General features: G+C 32.4%; 3 protein-coding genes across 10 annotated transcripts in view; 1 reads left to right on the top strand and 2 right to left on the bottom strand.

Annotated features, from left to right (window-relative positions):
- Positions 1-692: 692 nt before the first annotated feature.
- Positions 693-7,105, bottom strand: Prp39 (pre-mRNA processing factor 39). Of its 2 annotated transcripts, XM_029307743.2 has the most exons (14): positions 6,957-7,105; positions 6,641-6,765; positions 6,205-6,408; positions 5,939-6,041; positions 5,568-5,839; positions 5,284-5,455; positions 4,935-5,182; positions 4,623-4,748; positions 3,672-3,820; positions 3,093-3,498; positions 2,580-2,744; positions 2,088-2,474; positions 1,717-2,003; positions 693-1,242 (listed from the first exon to the last, which is right to left on the bottom strand). In XM_029307743.2, exons 1-14 carry the CDS (start codon positions 7,003-7,005, stop codon positions 948-950), a joined length of 2,988 nt encoding a protein of 995 aa, XP_029163576.1. In that variant the 5' UTR covers positions 7,006-7,105; the 3' UTR covers positions 693-947. The 2 variants fall into 2 exon arrangements, with proteins under 2 accessions (XP_029163576.1, XP_029163575.1); XM_029307742.2 differs by having other exon boundaries at positions 5,568-6,041; positions 6,957-7,043.
- Positions 7,106-7,256: 151 nt separating this feature from the next.
- Positions 7,257-11,693, bottom strand: Cog4 (conserved oligomeric Golgi complex subunit 4). The gene is made up of 10 exons (XM_029307713.2): positions 11,451-11,693; positions 11,042-11,239; positions 10,574-10,948; positions 10,259-10,467; positions 9,995-10,190; positions 9,668-9,915; positions 9,373-9,592; positions 8,978-9,244; positions 8,716-8,901; positions 7,257-8,575 (listed from the first exon to the last, which is right to left on the bottom strand). Exons 1-10 carry the CDS (start codon positions 11,511-11,513, stop codon positions 8,318-8,320), a joined length of 2,220 nt encoding a protein of 739 aa, XP_029163546.2. The 5' UTR covers positions 11,514-11,693; the 3' UTR covers positions 7,257-8,317.
- A 147-nt stretch (positions 11,694-11,840) lies between these two features.
- The window catches only part of LOC114934981 (uncharacterized), a 32,234-nt gene continuing 22,333 nt past the window's right edge, over positions 11,841-21,741 (top strand). For 4 of the 7 annotated variants that reach the window (XM_029307715.2, XM_029307718.2, XM_085485190.1 and 1 more), the window contains exons 1-5: positions 11,841-12,418; positions 12,793-12,987; positions 13,068-13,265; positions 13,352-13,853; positions 13,954-14,016. In XM_029307715.2, the coding sequence (XP_029163548.1) occupies positions 12,802-12,987; positions 13,068-13,265; positions 13,352-13,853; positions 13,954-14,016 (949 nt within the window). In that variant the 5' untranslated portion in view covers positions 11,841-12,418; positions 12,793-12,801. Of the gene's footprint in view, positions 12,419-12,792; positions 12,988-13,067; positions 13,266-13,351; positions 13,854-13,953; positions 14,017-19,047; positions 19,781-21,741 lie in introns of those variants that run through there. The other 3 variants (XM_029307717.2, XM_029307714.2, XM_029307716.2) reach the window with 2 other exon arrangements.

The following is a 21,741-nucleotide window of genomic DNA, read 5'->3' as shown; positions in this document are numbered from 1 at the left end:
ACGAATTTTTTTATTTGTTGAAAAATCTTAAATTTAAAATGATACAAAGCACATTTTTCATAAAAATTACTTTTAATATCCCAAATTGATTAACAACTTGTTCGAAAATTGTAATGAGTAGCAAATAATGATGAAATTTTGCATGTGGAAAAATAGAGAAAATTAAAATCTGCAATAATTGTTTTTTTCAAAAAAAAAAAAAAAAAAAAAATAAAATAAAATCAATAATGCTTTATAGAAATTTGGTATGTTATCATTTGTAATGCAAACCAATATGTTCCAAAACATTAAGATACAAAAATTATTTAACTTTGTGTGTGTTATGTAATAGTTATTGTAGAATTATAATTTATTAAGAGTCATAGACATATAATCTGTTAAATTTATCTTCACATCCAACAGTTAGTATTGTGAAATTGTAAATGAACTCTAAAGTGAACACACACATATATGCATATTACACATATATTTAAAAATCTGTACATACCAGTAGCAGATCTACTCTTATTTATATTTAATCTTCCGTATTTAAGATATTTTTTGCTTTAATATAAAATATTCTAATTTTTAATATACAAATTAATGTAAAATTATTAGTATTGAAGTTTTATAAGAATTAAATTTGGATAATTAATTTTCTTTGAATGAAGAAATACAAGAATAAAAAAATACAAGTCGTACCAGGAGTAAAATTCTGCTAACAGGTATACAGTTTATTCGATATACATGATATTCATGCAAGACGTCAAATATTGATACAGAAACAGACTGATATACAAGTTCTTATTATGTAAGGATACCAAGATGATACTCTTAAATGTAATTAATAATTTCTCTGTCTCTGATGATTTCTAAATATTTGCAAAAATAAAACACTGAAGAATGTACAGACACATACAGTTAACAATGAAGTTTCAGAAGCCTTAAGAGCGATTATACGATTCATATTAATAATAATTGTAAGATCCCCACTGATTGTAAGGTCCATAAGCTTGTGGTCCGCCTTGACCGTACTGCCAATTTTGATAATTGGCATAATTGGGATCCGATGGAGGTGGATACTGCTGGTAACCCTGTTGATAACCACCCTGACCACCATACTGTCCACCCTGAAATTGTTGTTGCGATTGATACGGCCCACTCGGACCGCTGCTGTACTGGTATGAAGATTGTGAACCCACGGACGGAGGAGGTGGCACATTTGATTGATCAGTTTTCACTTTCTTTGGAGGCGAAGAATCGCTGTAACATGAACGTTATATAATCATTTTTATTAAATTATCATTTTTTAATTAAAAGTACAATTTCAATATAAATATAAACAAATTCTGTAAATATATATATAATGTATAATTATTTTAATCAATTTCAATAAAACAGGAATGATAAATTAGTTATATTTATAATAATCATATAATAGAAACTAATAGGGCTAATAAGTGCCGATGTCCATGGAGAGATGTACTAAAAATAAACGGACGCAAAATAGGTCTAAGATCATCCATTATTTATTCAACGTTTCGGTTCCCTTCTTTTCATGGATATCGGCTCTTATTAGCCCTATTAGTTTCTATTATTTGATTATTACAGAGCCAATTAAATTTAGTTATGTAAATATATTGTTTAAATTAGTATATAAGTATTTTGTAAGATAATATTGCTTCTAATTATTTTGTTAATTATGTCTTCTTTTTAGACTCTTTACAAAACACTTACGTTTTATTGTCGTCACCCTTCGTCTTCTTCCTTTCTTTCGCTTGCTTGATACATTTCTGGAATTGTTCATGAGCCTTCAACACTTGTCGAATGTCAGGACTAAAATCTTCTAAGAATTCTACTTTACGTTGTGCGAAAAGCACTCTCTGTTCGAGATCTGCATGTTCTCTTTCTATAAACATGTCCATGTAACCTACTATTTCTAGAGTGTCGACTGGTGTTCGTTGCATTGCCAAGTCTATTAACTGCAGATACAGTCTAGGATTATCTTTGTCTTTATCTGTGGCCTGTAAGTAATGCGACAATATATTAATCTCGCCAAATGCACACATGTAATAGCAGTAGTTGATAAAAAAATTATTTTGATGTACCTTCATTAATACTTTAATTGCTTTGTCAACATCATTTTTAACTTTACATAGGAACCGCGCGTACTTCACAGCAATATTATTAGCAATTGTCCGATTCTTGCTATTGCTAATGTAATTTTCGTATAATGTACACGCTTTCTCCAAGTCTCCGCGACGACGTTCCAAATTTATTCGTCGATACGCCACTTGTAGCATATTTGGTAATGCATTATCGATATTCTCTAATATATCGGCGGCTTTTTCAAAGTTATCTTGACCCTCTTCGAAGATCGCCCATTGCAAATGCAAATTCGGTTTCTTGGGATGATGTACCATACAAGCTCTTGAATATACATCTCGTATCTTTTCTGTGTTATCACCCTTCAATGACTCCAAGTAGCGTACAAACTGTACAAAAGAAAAAAAATCGCAAATGTATAAAATTTATAAATTTATATATTACAACTATATAACTTGTATAATTAAGATATTTATACATTGATATTTACTTACTCGCATCCAAAATTCATCATAAAGTGCACAGGCAATAAGACATCTTTCGAATAATATAATTATTCGATTTTGATCTTTTTGTTCAATTTCGTAATCAAGATATTCCTTCCAGTTTTTCAATTGGCACCGTTCTAATGGTTTTACATGGAAATATGGTCTCTTTATCTGTTAATCATACATGCAATACAATTATTGTCTTATAGATCTTAATTAATTTAAATTTTATCTGTTCAATGTGTGAATTTGTTCAATTTATTCGAGATCTTTTAATTCGGAAAATATTTTTTTACTTACTATGTAAAACATTGTAAAAGATTGACTTTTGGATTACAATGGATCCATATTACTGCGTGAATAGGTAATTCTAGAACTACAGTGAGAGGAATTGAAATGTGAGTTTTGTTTACAGCATTTCAATGCAATGAAATTGAAAAGTCTCATTTAATATTTACATATATTTTTTTGTTTTTTAGAGTATAAATAATTGAATGCAATTGAATGTGTGATACGCACCCCTTCCTCGTAAGACCATCTCGCTGCCACCGCGTTGACATTCGCCTTATGCATTTTGCGTCTGCTACTAATGATCTTCTCACGGATGGCACGTGTCTCCTCGTCGGTAGGCGGCACTTCGTGGGGTGGCGGTTCCTCACCGGGTGGCGCGTCATCGGCAGCGGATGTCGCGGTGGTGTCGTCCGACTTGAGAAGAGCCTTCACTTCAGCACGTAGCGCAAGAAAATCATCAACACTTAGGATACGATTCGGCAGATTGGACGATACGAATTCCTGGAATGCCTCAAAGTGGGAGATGTAGCCAAGGGTAGGCGTCGACAGTAAGCGATCATACAGTGCTGTCACTCTGCTCAAACGTTTCCCCTCCAATTCCCACTTGATATAGCTCTCCCAGAGACGATCCGATCTGTTTTACAGATTACAATTATGATCATTCTCTGCTAAACATTTATCATTAGAATTATATTTGCTTGTTGCAACTAAAATATTAAACTGATAAATTAACTATTTTTGATAAAATCGTAATGATTAATATTTATATTTTTAAATGCATTTAAAAGAAATTTTTAAATTTGTTACCTGAATTCAAGTCCACAAGCTTGTATAGCCCTCTCATACTGCTCCCGGAGCTTTTCTTCATCCTTTTCGTGGACGGTTTTACAGTGGTTGATGTAATGAAGCCATAGGTCGACACTTAACGAAATAGCTTTCAGACCTTGATCGAACACCTGTGATAATGGATTTTCAGATCGCATTTTAGAACAGCTTACAACTGGGTTGGACTTATCGGCGGGTAAATCTTATACCTATGTTTCTTTTAGCTTTCGTTAAGCATTATGGTTTTTTCTTTTTAGCAACGTGTACTCACATATCGTACGCGTACTGTAAATAAAAAGATTTAATTAACACAGAGATTTCAGAGCATTGTGCATTCACCTTAAAAGTCAGGGGGTGTTCCAATCTGGACGCCACTGTGTCTTCCGCCACATTCTCTTGTTCCCTCTCTGGCACGTGCACGTGTCCTAAGTCTTTGTCTCTGACTTTGACTTAACACCCAACCCGACATATCTTACTTACATAAAGTAAGACTAGCGCATATATCTTATGCTTAAGTTTTACAATACTTTCTGTAGTAAGCTATGTGTACAAATGCTTACAGTAAATATAACACAATTTTTTTATCACGGTAAGGCGCTTCGCAAAATAAATTGGAAACAACTAGCTCATCGTCTCGCTCAACATACGTATCATAATTGATATATATCGATAAGACAGTAAAATATGTAATATAGCATTTTTTTTGTAGATATCGCAGAATAATAAGTAAATAAATAACTATTTGATAAACGAAGAGAGTCGAATAGGTGCCGCAAGACGTGCTATGCTGTTGGAAGGGAAAACCATATTTATGTGCGTGCACACTGCCCACGCGTCTTCCTAACTCGAGCTATTTTCATTATAGATTAATATTATAATGATATCATATGTGTGAGAGATAGCCTAATGAATGTAACATATAATTGTACTCACCATTTGGACATTTTCGGGGTTGCCTTTCTTCTTCTCGTAATCGGCGAACTTTCTCCAGTAACCGTAGCAATACGGGTAACGCTCCAAGAATTTGGTGTACGCTTCGCGTGCAGCTTCCGCATCATTCTGTGATAAAAAAATCGAATTTTTCATAATTTATTAATGATTTATGTGTATCATACACATTTTTAATTATTTTTGTGATATTACACTATTATTTAATCTTGAAATTGGGTATTAAAAATAATTAAGGATTGATACAAGAAATGAATTTTAGGATAAAGTAAAATTTCCATGTGATCTTTTACTTACTTCTTGATCAACATATTGTAAAAGATACGTCCATCCTGTGAAGTCAGAGGGATCTTCGTTAACGGCTTTCCAATACTTTTCTAGTTCAGGCAATGTTTTCTTTTTTGGTGATGCTGGCTTAGTCTCTTGCTTATCTCCTGCATCTGCTTCATTTGATAAAGCGACTTTCTTTGCAGGTGCCTCATCATTGTTCTCAGATGTTGGAGAACTCGGATCATATTCTCCTTCTACGTTCAATTTTCGTTTTGCTAAAAATACAAGAAATGTGTGACAAAACGTAAACATATATAATCAGTGTAATCAGTTTTATACTATTAAAAAATTATGATATTACAGAAATAATACTCACTTCCGCCTTCTGTTTTGGCTTTCTTTTCAGGTGTTTTGCTTAACTTTGCTCCTTTTCTTTTTTTCTCACTGTCCGGTGGTAATTCATCTTCAGATACAGACTCGGTTTCGCCCAAATCCGCTGGGGCAGCAACTGGTAATTCTTCATCAGAAACTGCTTCAGTTTCAGGCTCCTGTGCATTTATTGTATAAAATAGAATGTTAATTATATCAACTATGAAATTGTTAATTATATTATCTGTAAAGTGTTAATTATATTATTTGTAAATGTAATACAAATTTTACCTTTGCTGTGGATTCATTTGGTAGCTCATCCTCTGACACTGCTTCCATATCAGGTTCCGTTTTCTTCGCATCCTCATTTGCATCGTCCTCAATGGCTTCAGTTATCTCTATACGCGGGAGAGAATCACTTTGCGATATTTCCATATCAGGTTCTATCTTGCTCATAACTGTGTCTTCAACTTCCGACATTTCTTGTTTTGAATCCTCAACTTCCATAACTTGAATTCTGGTAGCAGTATCCGTGGATATTTCCGAATCTACCTCTTCTGTTTCTAGGATCGTCATTGTATTGCCGTTAATGGCTTCTTTAACTTCATTAATAACTTTTTGAAAATCAAACAGCACACGTTGCTGATTTGAATCATTATTACCGATGTCTTGACCCTCCATTTCAATGTCTTCGCTCAGCATTTCCACTTTGTCCATGCTACTATCCTCCATAATTATGCCTTCTGATCTTATGTTTGAATGGCCCTGTATCACAAATCAATAATTTTAACAATATTTACTTATATTTGCAGATATTTTACATTATGCTATTAATTGATATAATGATAAAATAACAAAATGTTCTTTTCTCAATGAACAAAAAAGATTAATAAAAAAAAAGAAAAAATTAAATTCCTATAATATTTACCATATCTTGTACATCTTGTTCTATCTCTTCGCTCTGATTTATATTTATCTCATGTATATTAGCATCTTCAGAATCTTCCAGTTCCAAATGCAACATGGGAGTATCTTCCTCACTGCGTTGTTCAACGATAATATCTGATAGCCGTTGAACTCCATTCTCAGGCATGCTGTCCATTATGCCTTCTTCCATAGTAGATACTTCTTCCTGCAATTACATACAGATAATATTGAAAATTACACCAAAAAGCTTTGGATTAAACTGCTTTACAGATGTCTTTCTTCAAATTATAACTCTAAATATAATTAAATATGGAAAGTCAGAAGTTAGCATGCTTCGCTAGTTGAACTTAATTCAGTAAACAGATAAGAAAGCTCCAAGTTAATCAGTAATAACGCTAATTAATGCCGGTTGTAAAAACTGTGTCTGATGTCTCTACCTCAGGCTCTTCGATCTCGTGAATCTTTCTGGGAGAGCGCGTCGCCCTGGCAAGGAGCTTCTTCACAGGTGATTTTTTAGCCACCACCGTCGTCTTTCGGGCTCGACCCGATCTGGTACGCCTCACTGGAGAGATAAAAATGAAATATTTGTATCGCCTATATATACAAGACGCCACTTCGAAATGGCGGTCTTGTGGGCTGGGCAAATCACGCCGAGCGCATTCGTCTTCGAGGACGTACGATTGCCTCGGCAACGGGTTCTGGCAATCGATCGGGGGCTGATCGACAATTCTTTAGACGGAATTTCTTTCTTACCTGGTTCGACCAGCGCGAGCTCGGCTTCGTCACCGCTTGCAGAGGACATGTCTCGTACTCTCGATGTAGCCTCCGGAATGTAAAGCGTAGAACTAATTATAACAGAAAATGGCGGCGCGGCAGTCCGAAACAGGCTCGCCAACAAACACGCAGTTTCGGCAAAATCGGCGCAATTATAGGCGCGGTTGTTTTGTTCTTTTTCAAAATATTTGGTCGCTAACGCGCGACTTACTTGACCAACGATCGATCAGAAAACAGTGACATCTATTAGTGTGTTGGCAAAATCATTTTACATATATACATATGAAAATTATTTATTTGTATGACAAAAATAAAAAACAAAATAATTAATTAGCTTCTACAATTTATGTAACTGTACCAAAATTGTATATATACATATATTGCGAGAGTAGATCTCGAAATGTAGCTTTCGCGTAATTCGCATATATTCATATATTCGAGTAAGAATCAAAGAGACACATTATATAAATTTAAATTAACAATAATAATTAAGGATTCGTAGCAATCATTAAGAACGATAATTAGGTATATTATTTAAATCTTTATTAGAATCACAAATATATATTTCGTATGATGTTTTATTGCGTTCAACTTTTCGATTATCTAAATATTCTAATTGTAAATAAAACTTGGAATAAGAATATACAGTAGAAAATTGCATTTTGAGATGTATATGTTATTGTGATATATATATGTAATTACGCATTAATTGTAAAGATCTTTTTTTTACATGCAATTGCGATTGAAATCAACCAATAACTATCGGAGGAAATATATATATGTTTATGACTCTAATTAAAAAGATTAAAGAAAGAATTGTTATCTTTAAAGATCGCTACAAAATTTGAATTTTTAATTTGTGTTCACATATCATTTCAATTATTATTTGATTAAATGAATATATGTTATGTGGAAAGAGAATTATCCCAGACAGCACCAAGCCCAAAATTGGCGCATAAGATATCATTAAGAAATCTTTAAGACAGCTTTAAGAAATCTTATGATATGATATCCGAAAGACATCTTAAACATATTTTAAAGATATCTTATCGATTTTGGATTTGGTGCTGTCTGGGATACCATAAAAATATATATATCTATTAAATATGATGAAATATAAACATTTATACATTTTATATATATATATATATATTATATGTATATATGTATATATATGTATATATATGTATATACATATGTACATATGTATGTATATATATATAATTTCATATTTATTTTCTAAGTACATATAATATATAATACATAAATATTTGATTTAACTGCAAGCACAATGCTTGATGTGTAATTACGAAAAGAAATAATAAAATAATAGAAAAAAATTACAATTTCAATCTCTTAATATCTTCTGGTCGAACATCTATTCTTAAAGAAGCGATGCGTCGAACTTCTGATGGTGTTAATCGCCATGCTATTGCATCCGCGCCACAATAATCAGCGAGTTCCTCCACTTTCTCTATACTCAGAATAGTAGCAATCTGTGTTAAACGTGCAAATTTGTCTCTCACTGACCATGATGTGGCAGCTGCCAAATAGCTGGCTAATGATCTTATTTCTTTGTCTAATATCAGACCTCCTGCCTAAAATGTGAAAATTTGTTTCATAACATTAATTATGTTATGTGAGAAACTACATTTATAAGGCGTTAAATAAAAAAATATCCATAAAAAATGATTAAAAGAAAGATTATAAAAAAATAACTTAAAATTAATGTACATACTCGATTAAAAGTTGTTTTCAAGACCACCTTCTCTAAACGAGCTGTAACTTCTGCAGTTAGAAGTCCAATAAGTGCATCATAATTGGAGGTGGTTAAACTACCTTTGAATCCCTGAAGTAAACCCTCTAGATTCATGACTAATGTTTGTACAAATGGCTCATCTGTTTCGTATCTCAATAATTCATCCTGCATATATTAATCATTGTATGTAAAGAAATATAAAGAGAAATTTTGTATCTTCTTTCATTTACAGAATACATACTTCATTAATGTGATGATCTATAGATAGAAATGCATCAACCCAGGGAGTGACTCTAGGTTTCACAGCGCTGACACGTAACTGTTCCAGACCACAATCAATGATACCTCGTAAAATCAATGTAATTGCCTTTAGACTGGTTAAACAACTATCAATTTTGCCCTTATCCTTTTTTTGCATATTAGGGAATGTTGCATCTATTTCTGCACCAAGACTTTTGCATAATGTCTCCACATACTCTATACTTACGTCAGTGTTATTTAAATATCCCTAAACCATAAATAAAATATAAATGATAATTACAGATATATAATAAAATTGTGTAAAGATACATTTTAATATATGTGTATTATATTATTGTTACTAATTATACTACAATAAAATAGATTTTACTTTACCAAAAATATAAGACGAGCGTATTCCGTATCTGATTGCAAACGTCCGTGTTGTATGCTTGTCTGGAGAGCACTGTATGCTTGCGCCAGATCCAAGTAACCTGCTGGATAACCTTGGCGCAGTCTGTTTCTCAATTTGTTTGCAAATTCGCCTTCCAAGATGCCGCAAGCCATATTGACAACGGCACAAACACCATCTATACTCCAGCTCGACATAGCACGTCTATAGAAATTGCATTATTTTTTCAATTAATTTCATAAAGCATTATATTGTACATATATATCTGGTCATATATACCGTATGCATTTCCGCACTATGAAGAAGACATCATCAACCATACTGGAAGTTTGCTGATCTGGATCTAATGCATCCATTCCTAAGGCCTTATTCACGCTCTCCTCGAGAAAATATCTCTCTAAAGCAAGATAAGCGCCGAGCAACTCTTGCATTCCATGGGCCAACTCAGAGTTGTTCATAGCTGTTTCAAAATCATTCAATAATTCTGTACGTTGGGTTTCATCTGTTGTACTAATCTCTATATCATTCTGTAAATATATGTATTAATAAGTTTGTTAATTATATAATATATTGCAAGATAGATATAATGAATAACTTTCCATGTACCTTAACTCTTCTTTTTAAGAAACGTATATAAAGTTCTGCTCTTGAATGCATTATAGTAACTTCTCCCAAACGAAGATCGAGCTCTTTGGGATCTAATCTTTCAGAACTCGGTTTTCGTAAATATTCATTTACCATTTGTACATTCTTAGAGATACTCCTATGTTTTGTAAATACTGTAACAATCTTCTTAACCTGTCTAAATATAAATTAATAATCACTTAAAATGTATATATTTTTTATATATAATTTACTAAATGAGTTTACCTATCACATTCTTTTTGTAAAATCAAGATTGTCATTGAAAGTCTGCCTGGGCCATAATAAGTTTCAATAATTGGTTGATGTACTTCTATAATACGTGCAATTCCTTCAAATAAGAGAGTCATAGTATCAGCAAAAATAATATCTGCTCTCTTATCATTATTTTTAATTTCTAGTGCCGCCTGTAGATTCTTCTGTGAAGTCTCTTGAAGCTAAAAATATAGACTTTGAGTACTATCCTCTTTTAATAAAAACTATTATTATATTTGGCAAATATATATAATCTTATGTATAAAAAATATATTTAATGTTTCATACTTTGGTACACAAGTAACTGCAAAATTTTTTTAGTCCTTCTAAATGCATCCCTAGTAATGGAAATATCTTGAAAAATCTCTCGACAGATGCCAAGTCCTCAGATTTCACAGCTTCATCAAATTTATGTGTAACAACAGCCCTCAATTCCATTGCAGCTTGTTGCAAAGTAATCAGAGAACTACTAATACTCATGTGATCTCCTGATATATCCTCAGCTGTTCTCTCTAGCAGTTGTTGATCCATTGCTAAATATCGATGAACATGAGCAGCACCCTGTTCATAATCCTCATTACGTAGTGCAGTTGCTACTCCTTCACTGCATAATTGCAAATCTAGTATATCATTTACTCTACTTTGGCATTCACATACTCTGCTCTATTAAACAAAAAATTATACTTATAAATTCATAAAAAATTAAAGAAATTATAATTTTTCATTTGAATATGATATCTGATGATTATAACTTACTCTTGCTAAATCTAATTGCCTCACTTTGGCACTAACATTTTCTGCCAACTCATTGGTACGAGTGATCATATCACGAAACTTTTCTCCCTCTGTACGTATTACTAAGACATTTGGCAATACTTTACCAATATTTTGTAGCTTTGCTTCTACATGACATTGTCGAGCAAGAATTGTATCCAAATTTTCCTTAATAGAAACCTATCAATACATTTATTTTTTATTAAATATATGATAAATTAGCATTATACATCTAAAAAAAATTGTGTATATATGGATAATTATTTGTATTCAATAGCAAAAAATGTAAGATAAATGTAGCTTCTAATTACAATATATCATAAATGCATGATAGAATTAAAGAATATAATTTATATACAAAACTAAAAATTGACATATGACAAAATCAGACCTCATCTTCAGACAATTTATCCAGTATTTGTCGTAAATTTTCCTCATTTACTGGTAAATCCATATTTTAAATAATATATTTTTGCATCAATTAATAAATCAATAATTTAACTTTATCATACATCAGAAACATATTTTTTGATATTTCTCTTATGTCACATTTATCGTGTTGTGATTTCCATTTGGTCGGTGTGTTCATTTAACTTTCAGTCCATTCGTAAAACCGAACTCATCTGGACAAATAATATTAATCCACCAATGGGAGACGTCGAACTCGCGCGTCAAGATATCACTAGTCAGAGTCCCTAGAAAGAACTAGACGCGCCTCGGCCAATGAACGCGCGACGAAAAAAAAGTAAGGCGCATTGGTGGGGGAGAAGGGTGGTTTGGGTCCTCCCCGCGCATCTTATGCGCGTATTCCCGTACTGAAAATGGCCGCCAGCTGTCATTCGCCTACGAAGTGTGGCTTGTTGTGAAGGAACACGACGCGAATTCGGCGCAGGACGGTTCCCCGGGCGCGCAGGACGCCGCGAGAGCGCGATGCAATTACATAACGACGCGCGGCTGAAGCTGAAATTGAACGCGATCGTTGATTAAGGGGGAGAGAGAGAGAGAGAGGGAGAGAGAACGAGAAAAAAAGGCGAAAAAGAGGGAGAAGAGGAGAGCGGGGAAACGAGAATAGAAGTACACGACGCGTTAGCAACGGGGGCCTCCACGGTGTTGCTTCGACGGTGTCATGAGAGTGTGGCCAGCTCGGCTGTTTACAGTTTTTAGTTTACACCAAGTGCGACGCGACTAGTCCGCATCGATACGCGGGATCGGCCTGATCCTCCTCCTCCTCCGTGGTTCTTCCTCTTCGATTTGCGCGAGTCGGTCTCGCGGCCGCGTTCTAATACTGTCCGCTCGTGCCATCGCGACGCAAGATTCCCCCGGGATTACTTCACATTCTACACCCCGTGGACAGTCAAGGTAGGATTTCGTTTCTTGACGCGAGACTCTCCGGATCGCCTTTGGAATATTATTACTACGTTTGTGTTGAAACGTTCATTTAAATTAAGGGATATATGGCTTGTGCTGTTTTGGAGTAGTTGCATATATATACATACATATACATATATATATATATATATATATATATATATATATATAATATATATATATATACACGATGTATGTGCAGACATTACATGATTTTTTTTATATATAAAATAAATGAAATCTTTCCGTTAAATTAAAGCAAAATATATTGTATTATGATTATAATTAAAATCAGTTTCACTGTAATACAATTTTGCATAATACAATTTAAATAGTTTAACAAGAAATTAATTTTTTATTTTCAGAAAAACAGTATGGGTTCCAGTCAACAATTCTCTCTTAGGTGGAATAATTATTTAAAACACATTACTTGTGCTTTTGATACATTAAGGACAGATGAGGATCTCGTAGATGTCACCCTGAGCTGCGAAGGCAAAAGGATTAGGGCACATAAAATGCTTTTGTCAGCATGTAGTACATACTTTAGAGATTTATTTAAGGTAAAAGCAATGGCTGTGTTGATTTATTACTTGTGCATTTAAATGCAAATATATTTTTAACAATATTTGTTATATTATAGGAAAATCCGTGCCAGCATCCCGTCATAATATTTCGTAATGTAAAATTTGATGATCTGGCTGCCTTGGTAGATTTTATGTATCAAGGCGAAGTAAATGTTGTTCAGGAACAGTTAGCAAGCTTTCTCACAACAGCAGAACTCTTGGCGGTACAAGGCCTTACAGATGGCACAGGAAAGGATAACGATAGTTTAGTAGAGGTAAAATATAAAATGATATAAACTCTGTTTAAAGTAAAATGCAGATATTTAACAAATATTACTTATATGTTATATTATTTTTTCAGGATGACATAGAAATTCCTAACGAACCTGAAGTTCAACTGCAGAATACTTCTGGCAAATCCACAGGAGATAGTAAGAGAAACAAATCACCATCCTCTCCGATGCCATATCATGCCATCGAATTGCAGCCCGAAGTGCCGCCAAACAAAAGAAGAAAAACTCGAGACAGCACGAACACAAATACGGAAAAGAATTCAGCAGGGAATAATGCGAAGGATCCTGATGGGAAAACGTTGGAAAATCAGTCTGGCCCGGCCTCGGATCCGGTCGAAATAATTCCCCTCATGCCGAATTTAAAATTGGAGATGCCCGAATATCTGGAACAAGATGGTAGCAGTTGTAGTTATGAGGATCAGAGTATAGGCGACAACACACTCAATAAAATTACAATAGACGACACATCGTCGAACACGCCTGATCACGAACAGAAGCCAGACATCAGTCAAACGTTTTACTCAAGTCAATCGACATCAGACGGTTTGGATGGCAAACATCAAGATGTTGGTAGGTATCTTTATACATGATATTTTTTTTAGAAATTTTAATTTTTTCAATTGCATAGATCTTGATAAGTATTAAATATGAATGTTTTCTTGTTTGTTAGGACACCTGCTTTCTAAACCAAGTACCTCAGGAGAAAGAGTGACGCAGCAGGAAGCATTACAGGGTGAGTGATTGTTTATCTTTTCTTATAATATAAATTATATGATGGGTCTGTTGTTTTGCCATTATGATAAAATACATACACACACATGAATATATAATTACAATAAATTCGATTAATTAATATTTATTGTAGATTATTTTTATTCAATTTTTGAAAATTGACAATTATAATTTAATCCATAATTCAAAATGTAAGTTATTATATTAAAAAAAGATATACAAATTGTAGTTGTTAATGTTATAAAAGAAAAAAACAATTTATTTATATCTAAATTTAATATTTTATTGCATATAATTACTGAATTATATAAAGTGAGCAATATACATGTACATAGTAGACAATAATGGCAGTGCAACATACAAAGTTTTGTATCCACACATGGTCCACATATATAAAAAATTGCAATTTTCCTGTACTATTTGAAGAAACATCTATATACATCTAAATTAAAAATTGGATGTTAAATTATAAAATTTTACACATTAATCGCAGTTACATAACTACTTTTTTATACACAAAACTATATTCTAACTTTTATGGTGATGGATTAATTGCATGTATTGTGGGTACAAAACCAACATCGTATTATAAACACCTTGATACATGAAGCGTTAAAATTATACACAGGTGTTATTTAGTTTCATGGATTAAGGTTTTGTAATAATTTTTCAATAATGATAAGAAGAAAGACGGGATTTCTTCTTATTGTGATTTATCAATTTGAGGGGTAGTTAGTTGATTGAGTTTTACATCAAACTATGCGATGGTTTGGTAGTCTGTGCTTTGCATCACTTATATGCACACAATGAAAATTTGAAAAACGGATTAGATTAAATCCGAAGGAAATTATAATATTTCAATGGAAATTTATGGATATTTATGTCTAATAACAATGAAATATCTGAGGATTTATTCATATATATGTATATATGTATATATATTCATAACTTCTCTTTCATTTTTAAATTTGATTTTTGCTGGCATAAAAATATATTTAAAAATAGCAAAAAACTTTAATGATGCTTTTTACAAAATTTTATGAAAGTAACATCATATTTTATCGCATAATATGTAATATACTTATTATAAATTTATTCAATTTTACGATGCTCTGTAAAACATTGTTGCTCTTTAATTTTTATATAATTACTTGTACTGAATTTAATGAAATCGAATTCGCAGTACAAGCAAATTTCGAAATATTAATGATTCGATAAATATTTACCGATATGTTTCTTGTTGTGGAAAGATTACTTTTCTTTCCAAGATAATATCGAGATTTACATCTTTAGTGTACAGAGTGCATGGTGTTTTGGATGTAAATGTATGGTACAGGCACTCGGGTGTAGGTTGAACTGTAGATATTAGCATTGCCAAGTGCTGTATGTGTGCCGACAATCATCAACATTCCTTATTTTTTAATAACTTGATTAAAGCCACCACTATATTCCTCATGCGCACTAACTGTAAGCATATTTCTGTGTATACTAAAAAAAAAAAAAAAATACCTTTCGATGCTGGTTCAAGGAAATTTCTTCAAAAAACTTGTGTGTATAGCTCGAATCTTTTTACACACACACATATACATATACACACAATTTAATGCATATAACGTTAATCGTAAATATGAATATCGATTTTCGAATATTATAACAAAATGCTGTGAGCCACATTTATGGAATTAGAATGTGCTGCAAGAAATCAATATATGGGAAATCTCCATTAGTCTGCAAATAATTTAAGTAAATATTTACTTAAAAAATATTTATTTACAATAACTTTTTAAAATAAAAAAATAACTATGCTCTTCCTCCAAAAATATATAATTTTTCCGGCAAGTTAACAGTTCTTTAAATTACAATTTTATTGTTTGACTGAAATAATTTTGTCAAGGTTTATTCATAAAATTTATTTACATTTAATTCATAGCAATTTATATGCTTTTATCGAACATAAAACAATATTTTTCGATATTTTAAAATAATTTTAAAATACAATTGTAATATAAGTTGGTCAGAAATATTTGTTATTGAAATTTCAAACTTAAGAATTGTGAATTTTGTTGGTATATTTTTCGATTTAGGATTTTTCTGCGATCTCAGCATCTTTAAAAATATAAGGATTAAGTAATATTGCGTGATATTTATAAAATGTAATAATAATTTTATCACGGGATATTCGCGCAATCTCATAAAAAACGAACTACTAATTTTGAAATAGTTAGATGGTGGTGGTACTCTGGTGACAGTGGCATGCGTGCAATCTTTTCTTAAATATTTGATAACTTGAAACCAATTTTTTTCTCCTTGTATGATGCAACTCAAACTCTATTTGGTAAACATGGGTGCGTGTGGGAAATATCGCGATCAGATTTAATCGATACACCTCCGAAATCCGTTATTTTCTGACATTATTGTTTACTCTAGCATTTTACTAAAAAAAAAAACTTTTAGAAAGATGTTTTTTTTAGAAAAATCTAACATATGATTTATACGAGAAATCCAAGTTCAAAAATATTGCAAAATAAGATTACGCTACAGATGCAGTGTTGCACACCTCTACAACAAAGTTAACATATTTTATTTTAAGATAATCTAAATTTATATTACATACATTATATATGGCTTTTTGTTTATATAATACATATTTAGAGAAGAGATGAATTTTTTGAGAAAGAATGAATCTTACGAAACTGTAAAATTCTAAAAGAAATGTTTAAAATTGACTTGTATTTATATATTTTATTGTCTATTTTATTATCAATTTCAAATTATTTATAAATTTTAAATTTTCTTAATAATTATCAAGAAATTAAATACTATCCATAGATTATTATGTTTCAATTTAGTAGAATACTAAATAGAACTATAAATAAGCATATATATAAGATATATATACATAATATATTAAAAATATTAAAAAATAATTTGATTATAATCTGTTTGATAAAAATTGCACGGGGGAAACACACACAAGAACGAAATATGTAAGTCGATTCAATAACGGATTTCGGAAAGTGTCGCTGTCCGATGACATTTTCCTTGATAATATCACGTGTCTGAGTATTGTGGGGGAATATTTCTTGACTAGGCTCGAAATTCTTTAATTGCCAATATGTGTATAGCCATCGAAAAAGAAAGAAAAGAAAGACAAAGAAAAAGAAAAGAAAGAGAGATGAATGTTTCGGCAGGTAGGTAATCCAAGCAATCTCAACAATGATTATAATAAAGCAGAGGCATGAATTAGCTAGTAGAGGATCACGAAGACATCAAAAAGCTTGTTCCTTCATTATTCAAGTGCTAATGTTATCATTGTTCGCCTTGAAAATCTGATATCGCGCGACCAAGTTTCGCTTTGATTATATACGCGAATGTTTTAATTCGCTAAATCGTATTTGTAAATCAATTTATAGGATGAACTGCGGACTGCATTCATTGAATACTTCAGATTTAGTGCAAACTTAAGAACGTATCATGGCTTGGAATTAGAAAGACAAAACCTCTATATTCCTATGTCATTAAATCGATATAGAACTGATATTTTAATTACAGTAATTCCTATATGAATAATTTGATAGAATGACTAATATCCTTCTAATTTATGAAGGATATGTGTGCTTAGTTTTAATATATCTACTTCCAAGCTCTTTTATTATCATTTGTTTCTCTATTTCCGAGTACTTATGTTTGAGATTCGTTTTATTGATATGTGGTCGATAGTTCTGTGACGTCGCGAGATTCACGACGCATCGTTGCTGAAGAAGTCTATGAAAAAGCAAACACTTCGGGTGATGAGTGCTTTACTTAGATATGAGTGTATATGAGAGAGTTTACGTTTTTCGCACTTGTAAGAACCAATTCGTAATTCGTCTTGTCGCAAAATGAATAATAACAACGATGAGTATTATAAAGATGATCGGCACACGGCTTTCTTATTCAAACAATAGAAGCAAATTCGTCGAGGTATTGATCTCTCGTGAACCGCGCAGCAGGAGGTCGACGAAGACGTTCATCGTCGAGGAATACGAGAGACTGGACACGCGAGTCAGCGTTCTAATCAATTATATGTAATCAGCGTCCTCATTCCAGTATCGTCGACCGCACAAAAAGATTCCCCTTTCGAAGAAGGTTTTTTTATTGATGCCCGTTAATGATGGAGAAAAAGACAGTCTTCTTCTCTCAAAAAAAAAGAAGCTCTTGTGACGAACAATGAAACTTTCGAAGACTATTTAATTGACAAAAAAGACGATGTTAATTACTTTTATCATTGTTTCTGTTAGAGAACATTAGAGAAACAATCTCGATGAAAAGATTAGATTTATGAAATAATCGAAAGATCGATAAAAAAAAAAACGAAGCCTGGAACGACTCGGAAGTGCTATACATTATAATCCACGTGTGTCCATGAATTCGTTTCTCTACATGCCCTCGTGTTAACCGAAGGAAAGCTGCTACATTGTGCTCCGTAATGAACCCCGTAATCACTCCGAGCATGTATAAAATAGTCCAGACCAGATCAATATACAGAGAAGTATAAAAAGAAAAGAAAGCATCGGGTGAACTCTCCTACGAAGAGGGGAATCATCGGAACGATGCATAAGCCCGCACGTTGAAACTACATAGCAATGTTATCATACACGTCATAACTCGCGCGATGTTTAAAAAAAAAAAACAACGACCGCGATGAGAAATGGGGCCGGTGGTATGTCAAGTCACCGATGACACATGCTGTAGACACAGCTTTCTAGTGCCTGCTACTGCTGCTGCTGCGATTGTGGGATTATTGCGGTTGGTGCTGGGGGTCGGTGCTGTTGCTGCTGCTGCTATCGCGGTTTGTTATTGTTGTCCGGGTGATGATGTACACAGACAGATCTTTTTTTGTTGTTGTTGTATAACTATGTTTAACCAATGGTTGCCTCTGCATGCCCCTACCGCGCCTACTACTTCTAAAAAAAGAAAAAACTGACTAACCCGACACAGCCCGACAGTGCATTGTGTTTGTTGTTGGCCACAACACTGTGTTTCTCTCCAGGAGGGTTTACGTACGTATCTGGTCAACCGCATAGCCTCAGCAAAGCAAACGGCCACGGGAAAGTGTGCGTGCACTGCAAGCAGCGCGGCATGGTAACGTCACGCGGCAAGCTCAGGCAAACTCGCTTCAAATGCTGGCCCTGCAATGCCTGTTTGTGCCGCTGGCCATGCTTCGTCGATTATCACAAAATGCGCTCGATCTCGCACATTCCGCCCCTCTAGCACCAACCCTCGTCGTAGCGCCTCGCCGGCAGTGAAAAAGTACTAACGTTCCGTCCGCGATCGGGCAAAGCACGGTGAAATTTGGTATAGAAAAGAGACATCCTCGATATAGCTCTACTTCACAAAGAGAGAAAGAGTGTGGGAAGGGAAGCTTTGATTAGCTTTGTATGTTCACGCGATGCACGCGAATCTCGTGCTTCTTTTATGCAGGTGAGATGTAGCTCCGTATATGTAATATTACATATAGAACTGAGCCATTGGATTGGTATATTTAGTAAGGGATGATTTAGTAACGAGTATTCTTTTTTTTTGCCAAAATTTTACCTGAATTTTTATTTCAGTTAGAAATTCACAGTGAGATTTTTATATTACATGACAATGAGAGTGTTCAGTTACATGGCAGTGAATCTGTGTTACGTTTATTAAAAATCTTTTTTTATAATCTTTAATGTGATGACAATTTTTTTCATTTTTGTCAACATTTTGTAGACAGAATTTTCAGACTCTTAAGATATATTTATTAATAGTTTAGTCATACAGATTTTTCTTTCAATTTAACTTTTTGCATTTCATCTTCCATGTTAGATAATATATATTTTATACAAAGTATTTATTAATTACTGAACTCTCTCTAATTAGATTTAATTTGCGACGCGATATTATAAATGTATAATATAATATTATTAGTCCCCCAATAAATATGATGGAGATACAACGTTGCGTACTTACTAATTATTTTGTTAATTACGTAACATCTCCTAAATATTCTGTGCGCGTTAACGCAATATATATATATATATATATATATATATATATATTGTGATTTATCTTACAAAAAAACTGTGGACATGTTGCGATCATAATCGCAATGATAACATAACTTTTAACGAATCATAATATTTGGCATGACGCTGCGCTGTAAGTTACATGAGATTACTGTTTTACTCTCTTGAGAGTGTAGTCGAAATTAATTTAACAATTATCCCTATATTCTATCAAATTTTCACATAAAATGTAATATCATATTTATTTAACATTTATTCGAAAAATCAAACATGTAAGAGAAGCGATAAGTAATTACGTAATCATGAAATGAAACGGTAGCAATTTCGGTCAAATAATATACGTTATTATCAACTGATATAATAATGAAATAATGAGAAATAATTATAAATTATTAAAAGATTATAAATTTTTATAACTTTATATTTTTTCTATATTTGTACTTTTCTATATTTATATTGCTTTGAGAGAATATTAACGAATCACTCTTTATTTCTCTCTTTCGCTCTGCATTTTATTTTACGAGAATTTGAGCATAATTGTCACTATAATATATGTCACTTGATAAAATTAAAATTGAGACATTATGAATTTGAAGAAATGCAACAAATTATAAGTATAAGACTCAATTTGTAACAAAGTAAAATCAATTTAATTTTGACTCTTTCTGTAAAATTGTTATATTTAGCTTTATTAATACAAATATTGATTATACGTCAGTTTTATCGGTCTCGTGCATATTCATTATTGATTCAGGATCTCGTACAGATAATAATGTTACCGTAAGGATCTATAACCGATTCATTAAGAAAATGTTAAGTACAAAGAATAGAGCACGATTTCCTATCTGTTAGGAAAGATTAAGGCAGCTATTACAATTTAATTTGTTACATTTGTAAGATAATCTCCAAGTTTGTACAGTATATAAGAAATGTAATATCCCCCAAATTAATTCGGTGCATTATGCGGTTTGCACACAGTTTCGAAGATCTCTTAATAGGATAGATATAGAATTTCCTTAACATCGTTTATTTAATCATGAAATAAATTACATACTTGCCATATAATCATTTGCAATACTACAAATTACTATAGACTAATATTTTTTATTACAACATTTATTATTATTGTCATTTACACAAAGTTCGAAGAGCAAACGAATTAAATGTTTTCTGTCATAATTTTTGTTTTATCTTTCTTTAAAATTTAATTTATTGTAGTCATATAGAAAATATTTGGAGCGGATATTTATTTTAATTAAGAGATAGCATATTCCATTATAATACTCTCTAACCTAGATAATAAAATAACATTTCATATAATTTTATACAGGAAATTAAAGTTTTTAGAAAAAATTTTCTTTTTCTTTTTTTTTAAGATTATTTTGACAATATCATGAAATTTATTACGTACTGAAAAATTAATGTGCAAATAAAGAAAATAAAGTTTTCTCGAGGCAACTTTTTAAATAAAATGATTGAAATAACTGTTAAAACAATTCGTGAAATAAACAGACGAGAACAGAACGAAGCAACACATTAAAAAGAGTATTATATAAATCATATCCTCAAGAAATCTATGCTTAAAATTCATATCATTGAATAGTTCGGTTAATATCGTGAAGAATGAATCCTTCTTTGATATTTTCGATCGCCTGGGGGTTTAACGAGCTTCTGATCTTTCTTCAATG

This window comes from Nylanderia fulva, unplaced genomic scaffold (assembly GCF_048542155.1).
Source record: "Nylanderia fulva isolate GAGA-0341 unplaced genomic scaffold, ASM4854215v1 Scaffold35, whole genome shotgun sequence".
NCBI lineage: Eukaryota > Metazoa > Arthropoda > Insecta > Hymenoptera > Formicidae > Nylanderia > Nylanderia fulva.
This window is presented reverse-complemented; position numbering and strand designations above follow the sequence as displayed.